The 22,026-nt window shown below is 49.5% G+C and overlaps 7 protein-coding genes across 7 annotated transcripts; 3 read left to right on the plus strand and 4 right to left on the minus strand.

Moving 5' to 3' along the window:
- Positions 1–1,773: 1,773 nt before the first annotated feature.
- On the plus strand, positions 1,774–4,143 carry J7337_002749 (uncharacterized protein; the record flags this gene model as incomplete). The annotated part of the gene is made up of 1 exon (XM_044820476.1): positions 1,774–4,143. The coding sequence occupies one exon, from the start codon at positions 1,774–1,776 to the stop codon at positions 4,141–4,143; it is 2,370 nt and encodes a 789-aa protein (XP_044684776.1).
- A 929-nt stretch (positions 4,144–5,072) lies between these two features.
- On the minus strand, positions 5,073–6,419 carry J7337_002750 (uncharacterized protein; the record flags this gene model as incomplete). The annotated part of the gene is made up of 3 exons (XM_044820477.1): positions 5,073–5,305; positions 5,360–6,153; positions 6,211–6,419. 3 exons carry the CDS (start codon positions 6,417–6,419, stop codon positions 5,073–5,075), a joined length of 1,236 nt encoding a protein of 411 aa, XP_044684777.1.
- Positions 6,420–7,842: 1,423 nt separating this feature from the next.
- J7337_002751 (uncharacterized protein) lies at positions 7,843–9,102 on the minus strand (the record flags this gene model as incomplete). The annotated part of the gene is made up of 3 exons (XM_044820478.1): positions 7,843–7,980; positions 8,060–8,640; positions 8,703–9,102. 3 exons carry the CDS (start codon positions 9,100–9,102, stop codon positions 7,843–7,845), a joined length of 1,119 nt encoding a protein of 372 aa, XP_044684778.1.
- A 2,948-nt stretch (positions 9,103–12,050) lies between these two features.
- On the minus strand, positions 12,051–14,018 carry J7337_002752 (uncharacterized protein; the record flags this gene model as incomplete). Its single annotated transcript, XM_044820479.1, has 1 exon — positions 12,051–14,018. The coding sequence occupies one exon, from the start codon at positions 14,016–14,018 to the stop codon at positions 12,051–12,053; it is 1,968 nt and encodes a 655-aa protein (XP_044684779.1).
- Positions 14,019–14,974: 956 nt separating this feature from the next.
- Positions 14,975–17,244, plus strand: J7337_002753 (uncharacterized protein; the record flags this gene model as incomplete). Its single annotated transcript, XM_044820480.1, has 3 exons — positions 14,975–15,807; positions 15,864–15,973; positions 16,058–17,244. The coding sequence occupies 3 exons, from the start codon at positions 14,975–14,977 to the stop codon at positions 17,242–17,244; spliced, it is 2,130 nt and encodes a 709-aa protein (XP_044684780.1).
- Positions 17,245–19,672: 2,428 nt separating this feature from the next.
- J7337_002754 (uncharacterized protein) lies at positions 19,673–20,379 on the plus strand (the record flags this gene model as incomplete). The annotated part of the gene is made up of 2 exons (XM_044820481.1): positions 19,673–19,946; positions 20,096–20,379. 2 exons carry the CDS (start codon positions 19,673–19,675, stop codon positions 20,377–20,379), a joined length of 558 nt encoding a protein of 185 aa, XP_044684781.1.
- A 460-nt stretch (positions 20,380–20,839) lies between these two features.
- On the minus strand, positions 20,840–21,883 carry J7337_002755 (uncharacterized protein; the record flags this gene model as incomplete). Its single annotated transcript, XM_044820482.1, has 2 exons — positions 20,840–21,453; positions 21,499–21,883. 2 exons carry the CDS (start codon positions 21,881–21,883, stop codon positions 20,840–20,842), a joined length of 999 nt encoding a protein of 332 aa, XP_044684782.1.
- Positions 21,884–22,026: the final 143 nt, after the last annotated feature.

Below are 22,026 nucleotides of genomic sequence, written 5' to 3' on the forward strand. Positions count from 1 at the left end.
GGATGTTTCTTTTCCATTGGACACCGCTCGACACATTAGTTCATGGTTGGGTACCTTACTATTGTAGCCATAGCCATATTGGCAAGGGCGTGACATATGAAGCAGGGCTTGGATTCAGCCAGTCAAGATGACATTATTCATCAACTCAATAACTAACTACCTTAGGCTTAGGTACTCTAAGGAGATTTTTTTTGCCAAACACGACAAGTTGAGTACACAGGCATGATCAATAACCTTTGGCAAAACTGGTTCCAAGCATCGTCACCCCTAGTGCATGTTTCGTATACCATTCTTGCTTCCTGTGCCATTGCAGGGTCCATGGAGCTGACACTGCTTGGGCTTTGCTATGTCACGTTTCCCCGGGACGCGGAGGGCTTCTGGTTCAGGTCTCTTCTCGCCTTGTCCAGCAGCATGCCTGACATGGCATGACAGTACATTACCTTACGGATCCATTAACAGTTGACTTTTGCCATACATGGCCGCAACCGCCAACAAGCGACTCAGTGCATGTGTAGGTGCTGCCGCTTGCTACGGGCGGATATTTGTTTCATACCACGAAAACAAAACACATTTTTCTTCTTTACCGCCGATGCACTGTTGGAAAACTTGAGGTCTTGAATTAGTTGCCTACGGATCGGATTGGACTGGGACTGGATACCTCGATAACTGTTTGAGATACCCCCGTTGCTGGGTGCCTATGTCGCAAGGGAGCCAGGGAGCCAGTGGAGGTTCTTCTTCTTACAGGGCACTGAGCCTCCACCAGGCAGCTGACTGGCCTGGTGGCCTGGGCTCCTGTGAGATGCACCCATAACTAGTATGGACCGTATGAAATATCCTTGGAAGACACTGTTCTCAGGTAGCGCCTGCTTGCAGCTCACACCCCTCAACCAGTTCTCCCCCAGAGCTAAACTCAATCGAATCCAATCCCAAGACTTTCTCGCTCAGTCTCACACTCCCCTCCAACTCGTTACTCTTCCTCTCATCTTTCTCTCACTTCCTCTTGTCACTTCGATCTTCAATTTCAATCTTCTTCTCTTCGTTCTTCCCTTTACCCTCTACTTCACCTAAGACCACTACGCTTCGGCCTGGTATAACATCTTCTCTCGAACGACGGCCCAGTCTCCCTCATAAAGAAAAATAATGATCTCGCGACTCTGACAGCGCCATTCGCTGCCCTGCCCTGCCACTACCTTATCGCCGAAGCGCCTGTTCTTTGTCTCATTAGTTCTCTGGGCTCCTTCCTTGGACTCTTCTCCCTGCTACCCGCTAGACTCGACAGTAGCAGTAGCTTCTTTCTCGATTGCTTCTGAAGCCCAAACCGCGAATTATTTTTGAGCAAGAACTTCATTTCCCTCTAAAGACCGCTGTCCACCGCGAGGCTTGTCTCTCTCATTTACCAAGTCGAGCAACTTGCGTGCGTTTACTGAGCACTGCCCACTACTGGTAGGCTCAGCGACAAGATCAGCTGCGCTGACCCATCGAACGACCGACTTGACCTGCTCTCGATCGCACCGCGACCTGCGAAGCCATTCGTTTCTCTTGCCGGACTATTTATTTCTGGCCGGCCAATTTCAAATCTTTGCACATATTCACATAATTTCAGCCATATTTGTCCCAGGTGGAAGCCAACTGGTGTTTCAGCGCCCTGATCAAACACTCGAATTATACCCTGTACGCAGACTTGAGACTGTAATAGTCCTCACCATCTGCCTCGCTTCACTCCACGTCCTGGCGCAGACTCGACTCGCTAGATCGCCAAGCGGATTACAAAACATGCCTTCAGTTGCGGATAGAAGAGTCTACGAAGATCAAATACCGCCTTTCATGACAGTATTTGATCTGGATGCCGAGACCATGGCAGATCAGGACACTGTGACACTCATGGACACTAAATTCGTCGACATGGAACCAAAGCGACCTGGCATGATGGGTGCTTCTCCTCAACATGGTCTTGGCCCTAGCATGATGCCTGTTGACGCAACACACAAGCATCACGATAGCACTTCCACACAGACCTCCGAGTCGGCAGACTCTTCACCCACAACGACCTTGTCTACAACCGACTCCTCGCCCCTCTCAGATGCGTCTCCCTCGTCTTCTCCCGATTCTCCTATGAATCTGATTCCCCTCAACAACTATCCTGCCACGAGCTTCGGAAACCTCTCTACCAATCTCAGCAGCACAGCCACCACTACTCTGTTGAGTGAGCCTCCTCGGCTTCAGCGACCAATGACATCACCTTCACCTCGAAGAGGGCGCAATATGAAGGGCCTTTCTATCCAGCCCCCATTCGCTGCCTCGACTTCAACGACAAATATTTCGCTGGTCTCCGAGCCTTCTTCTCCATCATTTATCAAGCCTACGATTCCCGCTATGAGAAGAAAGCCCAGCCAGCTGAGTCTCAAGACCAATACTTCTGACTTGATCCATAAGACCACCCTGGAGGTCCCACCCTCACCAGCCATGCCGATGCTCCAGCGTCGAGCTCTTAAGCATTCTTGTTCCTCACCTCACATGTCTTCCGGTCTGAAGTCCGCGACCTTCGGTCCACCTGGTGGTATGACTTTTCCCAAGGTTTTGGAAAGAAACGAATCCGGACTTTCAGAAGTATTGCGGCCCACAAAGTCAAGTATGAAACCAGCTTTCCATTCTGCGATTACTGAGGAAGATTCGCCAATTCGTACTCAGATGGCCATTCGGGATGATGACCCTTACCGCGATAACGAGAACAACGAGGACATGAAGACGCCAGGCTACCCTGATGGGCCAATTGCGATCTACGGAGACAATGTTTTTCTCTACTCGGAACCCACGGCTGACGAAGCATCGCGGTTTGACGTAGTTATCAATTGCGCTCGCGAAGTCAGCAACCCTTTTGAAATCCGCAAAATGGCCCATGAATCACAGTCGCAGTCACCATTCCAGTCTATGCGACGCCCTGTTTCTGGGGTTGAAAGCCCCATCCCCGATACTGCTGTGTCTACAGCCAGTTTCATGACAGCTTGGGAATATCCCCAGGAGGATTCAGCTGAGACACCTACCACACCAAAGGCATTTCAATTTAAAGAGCCTGAATACATCCATATTCCTTGGGACCACAATACCGATATTGCACCGGATCTTATGGAGTTGTGCGATGTTATTGATAAGCGGACAAAGGCTGGCAAACGTGTGCTTATCCATTGTCAGCAGGGCGCAAGTCGATCTGCCAGTCTGATTATTGCCTACGGCCTGTTCCAGAAACCGCATCTCACCGTGAATGATGCTTACTACGCAGCTCAGTCCAAGAGCCAATGGATCAGCCCGAACATGAAACTCATGTACTCGCTGCAGGATTTCCAAAAGGAAGTGTCAACGAAGCGAACGGCGTTACCGTCACACCGTCCCCGTCCTGGCCGTAGCCCTTCGAAGCATAGAATCACACTCTCTGTTGGTGCTATCGATATTGGAGCCAAGGAGCCACAGACTGCTCCTCTTCCAACACAGAACGAAGAGTCGAAGGACTCGCACTTGAATCCGAGTCCAAATCGACTTCGCGGAAACTCAACACCTGGACCTCGACCGGTCTCACCTGGCCCAGCTTCAGCACCCCCTACTTGCACCTGGAAAGATGAGGTTGAGCAGCACTCGTCAGAACACCTGGATCCTCTCAAAATTAGCGACTTGCCCAAGAGACCTGTGTCAAGCCAGGGCAAGGCGCCACCAACTCTAGCCCCGTCTCCCATGATGGACTCGATCATGAAGCCTCCACCTTCGCCCGGGTTTCCCTCTCAGGCGAGTCTTGGCTTCCAGACCATGACCTTCCCACGATTCAATCCGGCACCATCGGAAATGAGATTTAGTGATGCGCCAGTGGAGAGAACCATAACTCTTCCTGGTTCATACCCGGATGATAATGCTCTATTGTCACCGAGAGCCGAGATGATGACTAACAACCCGCTTCATGATGTCCATGAAGTCGCTGGGATGCGATTCGTCGAGAGCCCGCCAACACCGAGCCAAGGCTTGTTTTCTCCTCGAGCGGGCATGTTCCCTCGAGACCCTTTTTCAACCTTCGGAAGACCACCGGTCGTTGCAGATCCCAGGAGTCCACCCACCAAAGGCGAGGCACCTATTATTCGATCAATTGATGATCTCTTATGATGACCCTTGACCCTGTGTTTTGCTGTCAAGCCGAACAAACCAATTTCCAAGGGAAGAAGTACGACGAATTACTATCGCTATTGTTTTCATTTTATACATCCTATTCGCTGTTCTACAATATGAACCACAGCATTTCAGGGGCGTTTTAGCAACAGGGCAGGGTTTTAACTGCACTCCATCCGACCCTCGATTCCGGATGGTCTCTCAGCCTTCCGCACGATGACACGCAAATAACCAAATACATCTTCTTTGTCACCGATCTTCTCCAATCGTTATGTCCTCCTCATACCAACCATTCGCTTTTTCTCTCTCCTTCTTTTTCAGCAGTGCACAGCGCATGGCGTCGGATGGGTTCACGATGACCTAGTGTAATATAGACGAAGACATTCGGTCTTGTCACTCTTGTTTCAGTTTTATTTTTGGTTCTCGCTTTGTCCGTTTTGGACAACGAAATACAAGTGGCGTATGGCTTCAGGTACCCCAAGGGGAATCATTGGGAGGGCTCAAATACCCAGTCATGGAAAGGGGTTGTGCATGTACAGGTGTTGCTAAGGAAAAGACGAGTTACTGTGTTGGGTTATAGCATCACGGCGTTTTCCCCCAGGAAGCAAAAGGGTTCTTGGCACAGCAAGACCGTGTGAAGAAGGCTTTACATAGTGCTTATCTACCTAGGTGTTAATCAAACAGATTACACATCGTATCGGCCCTCGTTTCTTCTATGTGATAGATTATGAAGTGTGCGTTTCCAAAGCAGATGCACTCGGGCATTTACCCTGAATTACCATGAGGGGTTGGGATTGGTTTAATCAATGCCTGCAAACGCCCCTTAAACACGATATACTCCTAATTTCTTTCGGCTGTGCCCCCTTCGAGCCATTATACATATTGTATTCTATCGCACAATAACAAAGAGAATCAGTGAGATGCATTTACAGCTCCTTCTTGCCGTTTTGCTGTGCCTTAGCAGCCTCCTTGGCCATCTTCTCCTGTCGCGCGATACCAGCCTCAACGCCGATGCCGCCGAATACAAGCGCGACACCAAGCCACTGCATCTGGGTGAGCCGGTGTCCGAAAGCGAGAACAGATAGTATCATGGTGAACATTTTGCGTGTTACAGTGACAGTGACGAGAAGAACGGATGAGAATGTAGACAGCGTGTAGACTGGTCATGATTAGCCTAGGATGCTGATCTGGTGGAGGGAGGAATGAGACTTACAGATAAAGACCTGACCGACAGCACCGCATGCAGCGAAACCGAGAACATCTTTCCAGACAGCGGGATAACGAGCCATAAAATCCAAAGCAGCCTTGAGCTCACCCGCGTTGCCAGCGACGTCCATGCCAAACCACTCTCCGAGACCTGTAGCGACCAACCAAGGGCTGACGATCAAGTAGGTACCCGTGACAATAGTGCTCATGATGTTGTTGGCGCACATCATCTGAGGGCCCGAGTACGGTCGGAATGCCTGGAAGATATGGTCCTGAGTGCTGTTTGTCAACCCATCGAAGAGGAGGTTGATACCCAGCAATAACAGGCCCCATGCTGTGCTTGCATCGTCAGGTCGGACCTTGCTGCCCTTCTTCTTTCCAGAGTGCAGCGTGAAGACAGCGACGCCGAGGGTCACGGCTGAAACCACGAGATACTTGTACAGCGGATATCGACGGCGAAAGACAGTGATGTGAAGGAACATGACAGGTAGCAACTTGCAGCTCTTGGCAAGGAGGAACGTGATATAGTCGATATGGGCAAGTGATGCGTAGCCAAAAGGGCTCGCGAGGCTGCTCGTGACAGCAACAAGCGCGAGAGGCCCAAGGATGCGGCGCGAGGGGACAATAGGAGGAACGGCGGCGTTGCTGGGCGTCGAGGCATAGAGATAGACAGCGCCTACGATGGCGGCGAAGACGGACTGGATGGTGTTGAGGAAGACGGGGAAGTGCCAGACTTCTGGGGCGTCGACGGGACCATATGGTTTTGTAGTGAGCTTCTCTTGAAGATAAGCCCAGGTGAGGCTATCCGCAAGGCAAGATGAGCGATTTGGACATGGGAGCTGTTGGGATTGAACCTACAATGAAGCATAGATTCCAGTGACGGCGATGACAAGCTGGAAGAGCCCAGCCTCTTGCGCAGACACGGAAACAGGCAAGACCTTATTCGTAAGGTTTCCATTGGAAGGGCTCTTTTGTGATCCATTAGTATCCTCCCATGTTGCAGTGGTCTTATTGAAGAACTCTGAGGATGCCTCGCGCTTGATAGCTGGTTGCTTAGAGCGTGCCATTCCCAGGATCTTCAAGGGGGAAAATATGGAAAAAGCCAGAGGGGATAAGAAACTGGTGAATAAATCAGAAAAAGAAGTCTTAAGGAGAGGATTAAGAAGTGTAGAGAGCGAAGACAAGAACCGGAAAAATGGTTAATTAAATCAATCACAAGTTGCCATGATGGACGGGACCAAACTGACAAGTTGGCTTCATCAATTAGCCATGAGACAAAGATGCCCCACTAGGTACAAGCGGAACCAACCAGCCACAGTCACATCCATACATCAACCGGAGTTATTTTAAGGATTAAGGTAAGGCATCGGCAGCTTTCTTCAGCCACACCTGCAAAGCCATAAATGCATTCATTCTACGGAGCAGAGTCTAACACCACTATCACGCGACTTTATTTCAGTTTGTTTGACAAGCAACAGGTTTTGCTCATAATTTCGATTTTATTTGATGGCTCTTGAATCCGAGCTAAGTCCGTTCCACCTAAGAATGCCTTTTCTGAAATCCCACATGGAATAAAGAGTCACCTTGTCGTAGAAACAGGCCAGCAAGGAGCAGAATACACAATGGGTGAGCCAGTATAGTTGATGTTACGGTGGTGTGAGAGCGATGAGTGATGGGAATTATGTGAGCGATAAGACGGGAGTAGCGGGTCGCGTGACGATGTCGGGATCCGGGGATGTAAGAGACAGGAACATTTGTGCGAGGCGAAAGAGAGGGGGGAAGGTGACGTGGAGCGTGGGCAGAAATTGTTTTGAGGAACCGTGATGTGCCCTTCTCGGTCCCTGGAATGTTGCGCTATCGTTAACCGCTCTTCGGAGCTAGTTTTGTGTCATTAAGCCATAGCCATGTCAGGCTGTCCCGACGTGGTTTTAACAGTCGTAAAAAGAAAACTGTGCCATGCGTTGCTGCACCGCACCGCACCGCACCACGAAACCGTTTCCTCCCAAGAAGGCAGATTACTTTTCGCCAAGAAGTCGGTTGAGCTAAACTGGTACAGGTGGATAGATATGCTACAGAGCTGAATAGTGATGTACCGCGCCACAAAGAGGGTAATTGACTGAGAGGAGGGAACCAGGTGACAACCAAGGTATGAGCCAAGATCAACCCAAGCTGACCCCTGACTGTGGTACTGTAGCGTAGCAATGGTAACGAGAGGGGGAAGAATCATGAAAGGAAAACGAATTTGACGACGATGACTGATGATGAAAGGTTTCGTTTTGAATGGAAGGGCCAAATGGTTGGACAAGTGGATTGGTCGCTCGTGACGCTGTCGTCTGGTATCGTCCGAAAATGAAAATACAAGCCTCGCGGCAAGTCAGATCTGGACGACACGTGTCCCAGCTCATCTTGCCAGAACTACTGACCTCTGCAAGTCGCAAGGAACACGAGAAAAGCAAAACTCAAAGGGTTTTAGAAAGAAACATCAGTCGCCTACTCGGGCTCCTGGAGCTGACTTCGGCGCATCTTCTCCGCCTCCAAATTCTCGTACAGAAGGAATAGCGCCGATTCGTTGGCCTTGGCGGTGCCCATGATGGTAAACATGCGCTCGCCAGTCTCATCGTGAGGTGCCTGTGGTTCAGGAGATCAGCTATGTTCACTCACGCTCAAAATACAAAGGGCGGAGGTGGAGAAGGCGAAAACTGCTTACCTTGGCAATAGAGATACGGGCGCCAGACGTCTTTCGGATCTCGCTAATCTTGCTACCGGCACGACCAATGATGCAGCCAACCATGTCCGCGGGGATGCTGATGTTCTGAGTCTGGATCTCCTCACCATTCTCATCGTGTGTTGGCGGGCCTCGAAGAGCTGCGTCAGAATCGGAACGGCGGTTGTACGGCCTTGAGCTACCGTTGCTGAAATCGGCGCCGTTGCCTGTTCGCATGACACGAGGGCTACCACCATAATCACTTCTACCGGAGCCTTGACTGAATCCTGCACCGCCGCTGGCGTTCCCGCTGCCAGATGGCTGAGTACGGACAACAGGGTTGTAGAGGACGGTGCCAGTGCCTCGTTGCCAATCATCAACCAAGCACTTGCAAATTTCCCAGATAGCGCGCTGGATACCCTCGGGAGTGCCCTGAACTTCGACTATTCTCTCAGTGGATTGAGGGAGCATCTCCTTCTGGGCAACCATACGTACACCAGAAGCATCCTGAATGTGCTTGATCTTAAGACCTTGTCTTCCAATGATGGTTCCCATCTGGTTGTGTGAGATGAGGAGCTTGATCGCTAAGACTTCAGTTAGCAGGCAATTCAAAGTTCGGTTGCCTTTGGCAGAAATCGTCACATACGATGGGTACCGTTGCTTTGAACTACACCTCCCATACCCATAGCGGGGGCACCTTCGAGCAGAGCGCGAGCTACAATCGCGTAGGCTCGAGAAATAGCGTCGCAACCGCCGGTGATGGTCAAAACACGGTCATGAACACCCTGCACAACTTTGCTGACGCCGGCCTTAACGCCAGTCTCGTCTCTAAGGTCGGCAACGTTCTTGCCGCCCTTGCCAATAATGACACCCGCTTCCTTGGAAGAGACAATCGCACGAAGGGTGAGCTGGGCCTGGGCATACTCCTCGTCCGTCTTAGGGGCGGGTTCGCCATCAGGGCCAAGGCGGTCATCCATTCTAAGCTGATCCATCTGATCGAGGATGTCGCTTCCGTTGCCGGGAATAGAATCCTGAGGTGCCGACATTTTGCAGTAGTTAGGTCGGGGTACACGAGGAGAAGAAGTCGTAATTCGAGTTTGAAGCGAATCGTTTGGATGAGAACGAACAGACGCAGGTAGGATATGTCTGGTCGGATCTAAAATGCTGTCAGGATGTATTCTTCCACCGTCGCCGTTGTAGCAGGCGCAAATCAAGGGTCTAATGAGCATCCCTCCTTTGCAGTGCACGTTCAGAACGGCAGAGCAGGGAAGAGGCAGATCCAAATGCCTGCCTTCATGATAATATTGAAAGGCATATCCTCAGGGGAGACAAGACAGAAATATGACGAGTTTACTAACCTTATCGTCGACGCTGTGGAAACTGCGAAGACGTCCAAGTGTGCTGGAGAAGGCGGGGGTTAGGAAGATGGGGAGGTGGTGCAGTGTGTTTTTTTTCTTGCGGTCGTGTACGCGAAGCGGGATAGCGGGGTCAAGGGTCGCAAGCACTCTGGCTGTGAAAGCGGCGGCGGCGGAGGCGGGCGGGTGGGCTACCTTACAAAATGATGCGCGGGAGGCGTGCGTCAACAGCTGATGCAATGTATCGTGGGCTAAGCAGAGTCGACGGTAGCAAGAGGGAGATGTGAGGAGAGCGGGAGGAAGGTGGGAAAGTTGGAGGGAAGGGAAGGGAAGGGAAAGGAAGAAGAGAGGTGGTGAAGGTGAGAGAAAGGTGAGGTGAGAGAGATGTGTAAGTTGGGTGAAGGATAGAAGAAGAGGAAAAAGAGATGGAATTCCTGTGCTTAGTACCTAGCTACTACCTACTAACCCAAGGTACCTAAGCTAAGAAGGTATTGCATCTATCGTAAGGGAAATCAATTGGATGGGCCAGGGCCAGAACCAACCTAAGACAGCTAAAAACCGCGAGTGACCGACCACTGACCACACAGAAAGAGTGTTCCAGTAGTACTGTAGTCTGTACCTGCCTACCAAGCAGCTGAAACCTAGGTGCAGTGCCTTTGTCTAGTACCTATTGTGGCAGCAGGAGCCCGTAAATGGAGTGGAGTAAGAAAGACAGGCAACACATGGAGGGGAAAGAACATACAGTAGAAGCGATAAGACACTTGTGAAACAAGTACTTTAATCAGTACTGCCTTCGCAACCCTCATATATTTACTGTTACATGACGCAGGTGAGGGGAAGATATACATGAGAGGAAAGTACCGAAGCTTTGATACCCACACCCGTGCATGAGGTGGACCCAAGGCAAGAAACACTTCTTTTGCGGGCATAATATCCATGTATATCCATTGTTAGCTCTGTCAAGGACAAGCTCAACACTTCAACCTCAAAGTCTTCTTGTTATAGGGGGGCAAACACCTAAAATCGTGATATTCAAGCCCTTCCATACCGACCACTCCAGCTGCCCCTATACCTTGCCCTACCTAATTAAATCATCTGAGAGATTGCCCAGTGGGAGTGTATCTATGTACCACAACGTCGCCGTTAGGTTGTAGCCATAACTGACGGGACGGGACAGGCACGAACGGTTATGATGATAATGCCCAACCCTCCTCTTCAATACTTGAGAAAGAAAACCTCATATTGACGATATATTCCTGGTTTCGTAGTACCGGTACTTTAGGTAGTAGGTTAAAGCCTCTAGTACTGTATCTGTATGCACATAAGTTGGCAATGACCGTTAGGAACGAGGCCTACGTACCTAGGTAGGCATACAGGTCTCATGCTAAGCGTGGTTGTCTTCGATTTCACAATACCCGTGTCACCTATCTACACAATGCCATGTCAGTGAAAGGCCAGCATTTCTTGGCATATTCCACTAAGCCTTTCTGGGAATCAAGCGAACATACCAAGTTCCTGGCATCTTTCCCTTCCCTTCTGCCCACCAATTCCGAACGAAGTCCACACTCCCTGGCAACCTGGTCACTCGGGAGTTTTTCAGCACACCCACACGGGCCGGAGTGGGCCACGGAGGTGAGCATTGACTTTGTGACTTTTGTAATTGCCCTACGAAGTAGGGGAGGATAGAAAGCTCAGGATCGTAACCCTAAGCGATAAAAACATTTAGGCCAATTTAGCCTGGGCTTAGGGGACTGTTTGCCATGTTTATTTTGACACCCTATATCAAGATCCGGTGTTTTCTTGCTCCCAGAGGGTGGCCCACAGCCGATCAGCGCTGCATTGTTCCATTGATCGCTCTATCGGGTCGATACTAGATGCATAACAATAGTGCCAAGTACAGGGAGGACAAAGGAAAAGGAACGAGAAGATCTTGGCGGGCGAGAGCATCTTGATTATCATATCACCGTGATGTGGTGTTGAAAGAAAATCCAATGGTAGATCAAAGGTCAGGTTTCGCAACCTCATTGGACATTCTTCATGATAATCAACAGGAAGCTGCAGCTTTAGTTTGGCCGACGTCGAAACACGCCACTGATAGCCATGAAGTTTTAGTATATCTCGACTATCCTCCTATACCTCTCAGAGAATCAATGTCTTCGCCTTCGGCTCCAGCGGTTGCCCCCCGGCTCGAAAGCTGTACAACGGCCGCTCCCGCAAGTCGTTAACAACGTGCCGGCTCGCTTGATATTCTGCAGCACAGATATTCTATAGCCAATGCCTTTCCATCGCACAGTTTCTCGAAATGCACGAACGCATTGTGATAAGGGTCAATAAGTGATGCTTATTACACTTTATATCACCCGCCTGCATCTCCTGTCTCTGGGATTGGTTGTTGGATGTCCACAACTGAGGGAGCAATGCAGCAAAAAGACACCAAGTATCTCGGCTGACAACCTCAAGCGCCTGTCGTGCAGGTCACATAGTCATTGTCAAACTTGCAAGTGAGTATTACCCTGAGTAACATCGTGCCAAGTGATTTCATGTATTGCCGTTGCCATGTATCGATAGAGAAGCAGCATCAACTGTTGAAGACGAGAATGTTCAATGATACTTTGTCTACATATCAACATTCGCTCCTCTCATCGTTGTCGTAGCTTTTGCTCATGCTGTATCCAAAAGTTCTTGCACGCCTTATGTCCCCAGTGGTCTAGCCACCACTCCCCGAAGCTATCCTCGACTTCGTAATCTACTTTGGCTACTCTCTCATCTCTCTTCAAACCACAGATGATACAAGCTTTTGGTGCTGTCGGTACCATCTTGGCTGTATGCACTGGCATGTTCTCGCTAATCTCAGGGACCTGAAGTGACAGGCTCTTATCGACAGACTTTGCCGTAGCAACTGCAGATCGCAGGCGACCAACCTGCTCGCGCCATACAGCGACCACATCAGCGGCCTCACGATCTTCACGCGCGGCCTGTGTTTTGTCGACTCCTGCAAGTTTCATACCCTTGCTTCCCGCAGCTGAGATAGACATGCTTTTTGCCAAAATCTTATCCCGATGCCACCGTTGTTTACGGCCAGCAATAACTCGTGCGGCAGTTGTTGCTAAGAGGATATAGCCGCGCAAGAATTCTGTAGCTTTGGGATCCGATATGATTCGCTGTTTGATTGATGTGCTGTGGCCTGATATGGGCTTGAAAAAAGCTGTACCTGAGTTGAGAAGATCAGGGAATGCAGACAAGATGACTGAAGGAGGTGGGACATTGACTGGTGGAGGGGCATTATCCTGGGATTCCTTATGTGAAGGTTGAACATTATCAACTGCATCCCAACCCCAACCCTCCGGTACTTTTCCTGTGCTGGTGTTTGCTTTCTTATCATCGGAGGCAGTAAAATCGTCCCAGGCATCCCACTCATCGTCTTGGTACTTGGTTTCAACAAGATCGGCGTCCTTGGGACTTTCAAAGGATGGCCATGCTGTGGTGGGTGTTTCTTCCTTGGGTTTCTCAATAGGTTTTGGTTCTTCAAAAGTAGGTGTTTTAATAGCCAATTCTGGGAAAGGATTACGATCCTGGAAAGAGGGCGATTTTGGTGCCTGGGGATAATTCGTAGCAGTGGCACCAAAAGCAAGAGGCCCGAGAAGCTTAGCGGGCGGTGGCTTTTTTGCGGTTTGTGATGAAGCTGGAGCTGGTTCATCTAAAGAAAGAAGATCCATTGGTGGAGCAGCTGGAGGTGGTTCTTGGGCAGTAACTGCAGGTGCTATTTTCGTCGCCACCGGAGGAAGGACACCTTCAAAGTCTCCAAACTCATCATCGTCGTCATCATCATCACCTTCAGCAACTTGAAGCTCAAAGTCCTCAGCATCAAACAACACACTGGGATCTTGTTGTGCCGAAGGTTTGAGTTTCGCCTTCATCCGCTGCGGCGGCTCCTGACTAACTGTTGGCTGCCCCCATTCCTGCGTAAACCGTGACTGTGTTCCGGAGGGCTGGGCTTTGGGGCCACTGACAGGCTTCAAAGCTCCTCCTATATCGACAAGACTGTTGGATAATAGATCCATGGTTGACGCTCTCACAACTCGGGTTGGCGGTTGCTGTTTCACTGCGGGCACCCTCTGGGCTACAGCTGCAGCTGAACTTGGATCTGGCTTGGGCCATGGTATTGACGATGAGTTTGCTGAGCTTGAGGGAGCATTTACGGTTGAACCCCAACCTGATGCAGAAAACGGCGCAGGACTCGGGGACTGAACCGGGGCCTCATTGACTGTTGCAGGTTGTGAAGGCTCGGCGACTTCAAAATCTCCCCATCCATCATCGTCGTCATTTGTCTCCGCCAGCTTCGACGGTACCAGAGCACTTCCCCATGCGCTATGCGCGGTTGATTGAAATTCAAAGGCTGGCCATGGCTGGGATTTTACAGCAGAGGCATTGCTAGTGTCGCCTAACAGACCAAAGAGGTCCTGTGTTGCTGCCCGTTGAAGAGGTTCCCGTTGTTGCTGAGCTTGAGCTTGAAAAGGAGTGGCCTGTTGCTGCTGCTGCTGCTGACCTGAAGCAGGCGTTGAGTTATTTGAAAGACTATTGAACTCGGCAAAAAGATCTGCAGACATAGTGCGTCGCCTAATAATGCATTACTTCGAGAGCACGTGTCGCAAGATGCGCTTTATAAGGGCAGTGGTGAGGCTTAAAGAGACGCGTCAAAGAGGTGAGCTGAGCGGCGTCGTGAAATTCGAAGATAGGTAGGTAACCTCAGGTTAGTGGGAGGTGGTGACATGATGCTATTTGTTTGGCGGTCAGCCCCTACCTACCTAAGCTACCTTACCCAACCAGCCGACGTCCTGGGGTCATTGGGACAGTACCGCAATCTGAGGGCCGGGCGGCGAAGCGGAGTCCAGTATAAGCAGTCCAGGGCAACCTGAGATACCTAAGGTACAGTCCGCAGGGGTTACAAATGTTATTACAGGTACTTAGATTAGTCATTCTCAGTGGCCAATCTATACTAATTATTCCAGTATTATCTCTATTTATATATAAGAATAATTACCTCTTATTAATCTTCTTTAATTCTATTGTGGCAAAAATACCTATTTAAATCGCGGAAATGCACATTTGTAACCCCTGCGGACTGTACCCAGGTAGTGAGGAAGTGGGGCCAAGCTATTGAGGCGAAGACCCAATTGAACCTGAAGAGCCGACACGTTAGTTTAGTACTTAGTTAGCTGGTACCTCAACTACGTTGACGTTAAATCAAGGTTTCTGTCCATCCTACGGCCATCAACCTTACAGTGCCGTGGTCTACACGCAACGTTGTTACTCTCAGTCCAGGCCTTGTCTGCAAAGCCGGTAAACTGCCCTTATACTCTTCTTTGGTGCAGCTAGGCATCATGAGACCCCTCCAAGAGTCCCTGTATGTTGCGCCCGTTAGCGACAACAAATAATACTTCCACTGACCAAAGCACCCCCTACGTAGTTCCAGATGGCGTGAGACACAATCCCAAGGTGTGCACCTCGGTGATCTTCGACGTGCTGTTCGGTATAATGGTCCTGCAAGCCCATGCATATCAGGATGTCGTTCTCTTTGTTGGAAGGTATGTTCACTTGTGCCCTTTGGCTTGACATGACATCCGCAACTAAACCTTTCCCCAAGACTTTTCTTCTTTCTACTGCTGCTGAAGGACTGAGCTGGTCTCAAGTTCTGGACGATGAAAGAAAACTTTACGCTGAGAAACGGAATCACTTCCTCAAGTATATAAAACACCCAGAAGCTCTTGCAGAGCTGAACATCGATCCTCTGACAGAGGATCCTAGTGTAAGGCCGGCCAAACTGGAACGTAACCAATTAACTGATTTATCTGATATAAAAAAGTCTCCGTGGAATACGATTCGTCAAGATGAGGTTGTCCGTGCTGAGATCTTGCAAGACGTTCAGCGACTCCCCGATGAAGCTTCATACCATGAAGACCAGACCCAGTCAATCATCTTGGATATCCTGTTTATGCACTGTAAACTAAATCCGGAGCGAGGCGGCTACCGGCAGGGTATGCACGAGCTGCTTGCCCCTATTCTATATGTCATTGAGCAGGATGCCGTGGATCCAACGACTTTACCAGAAGAGATTCCTCTGGACGATGCTCTTATCAAAACTCTCGACCACTCTTTCATCGAGCATGACGCCTTTGTCCTGTTTTCAAAACTTATGGAACGCGCCCAATCGTTTTATGAAGTCAAGGATGTTATTCCGGCACCAGGAAGTTCTCTGCGACCCCCCCAGTTCGCAGAACAAAGCTCGGCGATTGTTGAACGAAGCAAATTCATCCACGAAGTTTGCCTGCAGAAAGTTGACCCGGAACTGGCTACTCATCTAACCAACATTGAAATCTTACCACAAATATTTCTCATGTAGGTATTAACCCATGCGCCTATCCTAACGTTGTCACTGACGTCAGAATACCTAGTCGGTGGATTCGGCTACTCTTCAGCAGAGAGTTCCCCTTTGAGCAGTTTTTGGTACTCTGGGATACTATCTTTGCTGTCGATCCAACTCTGGAACTCATCGATTTTATTTGTGTTGCTATGCTGATTAGAATTCGGTGGGATTGCAAGTTACCTAGGCAAAGAATGTATGCTCCTTGGCTAACGCCCTTTTTAGTATTAGAGGCCGATTATTCTGTTTGCCTTCAACTACTGCTCAAATACCCTCCTCCAACAGGAGCTCACGGTCCTCATACATTTGTTGATGATGCTCTGTACCTGAGGGACCATCTCTCACCATCTGGAGGATCATCACTGATTATGAAATACACTGGAAAGATGCCAACGTTATCTTCTCCGCCACAGACCTCGCGAGCAGGCACTCCGAGCTTTCGTGGTTTCAACTCCTTTAAGCATAAAGGACCAGGCCCAAAGCCGCAAATATCATCCCCATCGCGCTTCCTGCAACAACAGGGTGGCATGGAAGCTCTGTTTCAGGGAGCCGCCAAAGGAGCCAAAGGAGTTTACGAAAGAGGTGAAAAGCTGGGTATCAACCAAGCCGTACGAGATGCTATGGGAGAGATCAAGCGAAATCTCAACGAGGCTAGATCTGCACCTAGATCTCCGCAACCCCTGGTAAACAACCAAGAATCAGCCCGGAGCCTGGTAGCATTGGAGAGGCGGAATCAACAACTTGCCGCAATGCTTGACGAGACGGTCGATAACCTCAAAGCTATATCTGCCTCAAATCTCGACGACAAAGCTAAAAGCCTGGAGCTCATCGAGATTGCGGCGGCTAAGGTGCAGTTTGTCAAGATTTACTTGGACGACTCTTCTATGGAGGTTCCGGTGTTACAATCTCCACCACCCGAAGACAAACCACAAGAAGTTGCTGTAGCTGAAACAACTATTGTTCAGCCTGAGCCTGTGTCAGTGGCATCTACGGAGGTTGATATCTCGGCTCTTCAGATATCCGAATCAAAAAAATCCCCCGAGAGCGTATCAGCACGCCCTCCTAGCCCTGATCATATGGACATAGTCCCGCACGACGATGGCAGATCTGTAAACTCACTGGCTCCGACAAGGCCAGCTCCCGTGCCTACTCGTTCAACACTGGCGCAATCGTCTTTCTCCTGGATGCTGGAGCCAGACGAGTCGGGGTCTTCAAAAGCGTCTCCAGCGTCTAACAAGTTACCACCGCCCCAGCATAAGAAAAAGATGTCGAACAGTGTAAGCCGTGAGAAGAATGCCTTCCTGTTCGGCGAAGTCACTGAGAGTAGAAATCCCCTGAACTCAGATGAGATATTCGGCCTGGAGCCTCTGAAGAAACTCAAGAACGCCACAGATGAGAAGACAAAAGAGTAGATTAGACCCAAACACATCCGCAGTGGGTGAGGCCGTCCTTCAATACAACGGAGTGGCATGTTGACCTAATGATAATACGCGTTGGCACTTGCCGAATCCTTTAATGTGACAACCCGCAATATCTTTGCCAGTGCCTAAAAACCCAGCTTGGGCTTTAGATCCGCCGAGAACAAACAGCCACTGCTCAACGAAAACCTCATGTTCCGGGTGTGACCGGGGAACAGGTGGCAGATCACTGCTGCTGTTTGTGAGAAACAAAAACAGTCTTGAGATTGCCTTGGACTTGCTGCTGCGACTATATAGCTCATTTATTCCCATTTCATCATCATTTCCCAGCAAGCCCTGTTGTGTACCTAGCTCTGTAAGATAACTGCGAAGAGATACGACAGCGGATTCCTTCATCGAACAAATTATACATAGCAAGGTACTTTCAGAAGGAGTCCGAGATTGTTTCTTAGAAGTTGCCATGGCTTCCATAACCTTCCAAGTGCAACTTGGATTTCTCCTTACAGTTTGCCACAATCCAGGTGACGGAGTTGATATTGGGCATGGTGAGCACCCTAAACATCCATGCAGGCCACTGCATCCCCCCCCCCCCCCCTCTACTGGGTATGCCAGGTTCCCAAGTAATGCAAAAGATTACCGTTACCAATCTCGAGAGCACCTCCTTCGAGCACAATGGGCTATCGAGCAGTTAGAGATGGTGCTGCATGCCAGTAATCTCACAACAGCCAACCCTCGGAGAGGCTTAAAGGTCAAGAATGAACTTCAATCTTGGACAGTGGAATACGATGGATTGATCAACGAAGATCAATGTAAAGAGTATGCATGGGTTGGTCTGAGGTTGAAATCTCCTCTTTTCCGTCCCGAAACTTTGATTCCGGGAACAGACTCAAAGACAATCATGGACATCATGAACAAGAGGTTCCTCACTGTTCCCAATACAGAGACACGTCTGGTGGTCAAATTGTATATACCGAAGCATCTCGTGAGCCTGGACTCGATGAAGGCCACCGTACCCATGCTTTGGCTGGTAGACCCGCTGCTGAGTGATTGTCATCCTGCTCACTGTGGACCTAACTCACTCTATTCACTAGGGCTACAGTATACTAGTCTTGCTAGGGACGGTGCCATTGATATACAGGCTGAGATGCTGTCCGCAGTCCAGGTTGAGGATTCCTGGAATAATCGCCTTTCGCCTGACCAGAAACCACTGGAGCTTCTACCCCATCCAAGAGATCTGGGGGGACCGAAGGATCGCCACAGCATCCACAGAATTCTGGATGCTACATCCGTCCAAGATTTGCTGCATCTCATGGATATAGCAATTTATGGTGAGGAAGGACACTACACCAATGCGAGCTCTGCTTAATGTTTCCTGGAGAACAAGGCGACTGTTGCTATTGAGTTCAGCCAACATTGTGGAACACTGGATATGCTGGAGACATCTCTCTGGGCTATTCTATGCGTAAAGCTGACTCAACACTGAGGTGTCTCAACAAATCTGGTACATTCTTCTACGAATCATATCCCAATCTGAGGTATTGCTCCACGATTCACGACTTTCTCGAGGAGCAAGGCCTGGGTGAGTTGTCCAAATGTTTCCAGCCACAACCAAAACATTTCAAAGTGCCAGATCTGAGATATCGGCATCCTGTCGCAAGTGCTGCGCCCCCTGAGGAGCCCACTGTGATTCTAAATTTGTCTTCGAGACATCTATCTGCGTCGCATTTCCAAGGATCTAGTCTCGTAACCGATAGCGAAGAAGAATCACAAAAGTACGCAAGAAATGAGAGCTACTATTTTGGTATCGAGCTCGAATTGTACATGCCAGTTTTGCTACCGCATGAGGGCCGGCCCGACCCTCATCCCAATGATGGCAGGGAGCTCAGCCGTGCCGAGCGATTCCCCAACAGAATTGATTTAATGGAAGAAATCATCAGTTCTAAAGGGCCGTTGACTCTGGTTTGGGACGAGTATTTCGACCAGAAGTCCTGGGAGAGCAAGCTCTTCTGTCACGGGATGGTGCTGTTGACGATATTGAACCCCAATATCAGACGTGGACCGTTGGAATCAATGTATCGCTACGCCAAATGTTTGAGTGGGGAGGATACAAGCAGCTGAATGGTTTGGAGATCGTCAGTCCCGTTCTTAGAAATACGCCCGAGTGCTGGGAAGAGATACTGGATATGGTCTTCATCCTGCGAAACAACTTCAGATTGACAGTAGGCAAATCATGTGGCTTCCACATCCATGTGAGCAAAGGCATTGGGCCCATGCTGTTACACCTCGTGCGCAAGGTTTGTGTCCTCATGTATTCGGCCGAAAACATTGTTTACCTCCTTTGGTGCCTGGAAGAAGGAAGTCAAGATACGCACCGAGTCTAGCATCATTGCTAGAACCTCTATGTACCGATCAATGGTCGGAAATGAATGTTCCAGCTGACTTCGAACGGTACATTCCCGTCGACAAGGTCGTCAACCGCCGTACCTTGGGTATTCTGAAGAAGCCATGGACGGCCGAAACTCTACAACGGCTCAAGCTGCTTATGACTCCTAGCATGGGCTCAAAGTCTTGCTTAGGTCTTTCCAAGTGCCATTCCATTGATAAGCCTGGTGAAGGCTCTGAAGATGAGTGTAAAGAGACAGTTGAGTTCCGCTACCTCGAAGGTACTCTAGATCCTGAGCTGATTCTTCGGTGGAGTCAGTTGATGGTTTCTCTATTCCAGTTTGCAGATCTAGCTTCGCCACAAGCATGGCAGAATTTTGTGCCCGCAGTACTGCAGTACTGAAGTGCCTGGCATTTGGTAAGATGGATCCGAACGTGTTGAGAGTTTTCTTGTTGTTCTTAGGAAAGGAGGGTGATTTTTACTTTTGGTACAATCGGATCGAAACGACGCCGAATTTGCCTCTTGATCCACAACAACTGGCTCGCAGGCCAGTTGATAACAATGAGATTCTGCTTCCCCTCGATGAGGAGTACATTGATGCCTTACGAGAAGAGCTGTGTACGAGAGAGATGAGATTGCCTTGCATGATCCAGAAAGCGGCGACCCTCAACGAATCTGAAGCGTCGACTAATCCAGACGACCTTGCAAGAATAGTGTCCGAGAAGGTCAACATTTTTAATGCTTAATTCGGGGATGCTCTTGAGACTACTTCTGGGCAGAGGTTTGGACAGACTGGAGAGCAAGACTGGGCCTGGAGATACACTAGAAGAGGGGATAAAAACGGTATGAATGGTTATTTGCTTCATTTCCCTAGCCTCAGTCGTAGATGGGTGAAAAAGGAACTGCAAAGTCACAACCAGGACCGAGAGACAGAAAAAGTACATAGACCTGAGTTGGGGCTTTTGCACAATTGTAATTTTTCATCGATGTGGCGGTTCATGTGACGCAAGGCAACATATTGTCTTTTTTAAGTCAGGCAGAGTGAGTGTTAGATAGTAGAAGGGAACTCCACTCGCTTGAAGAAAGAAGCAGATGTGTAGTCGACAGCGCGTGGCGTGGCTCACCTGTTAACAACTCAATGGCACAGGTGCTTTTCTCAAACGCGTTGTAGTAATATTAATACTGGGTATCATTTTCTCACAAATCCTATGCAGGAGACGTATGTTCTCTCTCGATAATATCCTCGCGTGCCAGTGGTCGAGTTCCATCGTTGAGAACCATCGCTTCTCGATGTTGCCGCCGTAGCCTTTGCTCTTCGGCTGAATGTTCCCTGGTTCGTGTGACTTGCTGTTCGACAAGTGGTAAGTTTCCCGTCTCCTCTTCGATCTCCATGATCAGGTCCGGGAGTTCACGAATTCTCCTTCGGGAAATCTCCTTGTCCATAAGCCCTGCCCTTTCCAGAGCCCTGAGGCCTCGCCTTGATTCCTTGATTCGATCGACAATCTCGACAATCCTATTTGTCTTGAGCGCCATGTAATCCCTGAAATTTCGGCGTCTTTCTTCCGGGGTATCGCCCCATTCCTGCTTTGCCAACCATTTTTCGACGAAGCGCGCTTTGACTAGCATGCTGGCACCATACTTATTGGCGAGCTCCAGGATGAACATTAAGCAGAACCTCTCGGCCATGTCGCGAAGGTAATACTCATCCCAATGGCTATCAGTGAGGCTCGGTCGCTCGGTATCATCCAAGCTCAGCTCCAGAGAACGGACAAGAGCCGAGTAGGCTTTGGGATTGTTCAACTTTGAAAGTCCATCCAGCCCTGAAAATGTCAGCTGAATCTTATGAGGTTATTTGCAAAACTCACCGATAGTCTGTCCAGTAAGCAGGGCCAAGGCCCTAAGGCACCGCATCCTCTCATCATAATCTGGTCGAGTGATGCCGAATAGCAATATGTCAGTTGTCTCGGAATCGTTCACGGCCCGATCGCAAAGGATCTTGATCGCGACTTCTCTTATGGAATAATTGGGATGGTCTAATAACTTCTCAAGAGTTTCAAGTTCCAACGAGTCTTCCGTGTCTTGAGTGATGTATTGTGTCTTTGGCTGTGGTGGCGGAATTTCGTTGTCGTCTCTTATGATGGTGAGGGCAGTGAAGACGGTACTCACTACACCAAAGGTAGCTAAGCCCAAGGTGACAAGAACAACCCTCTCATCCCGGGCAAAGCTTAGGAGGCTATCAGCCCATCCCATCTTGATTGAGTCTGTTGATTGAGTTCATGCTTTACTCAAGTATTGGTAAATGAGTTCTTCATAGATGTCCCAGGACTCCGGACGTAAGGTATTCTGCCATGACTCACCGCTGCATCATGCTCAGATAAGGTTAGACTACCCGT

This window comes from Fusarium musae, chromosome 2 (assembly GCF_019915245.1).
Source record: "Fusarium musae strain F31 chromosome 2, whole genome shotgun sequence".
NCBI classification, from domain to species: Eukaryota; Fungi; Ascomycota; class Sordariomycetes; order Hypocreales; family Nectriaceae; genus Fusarium; species Fusarium musae.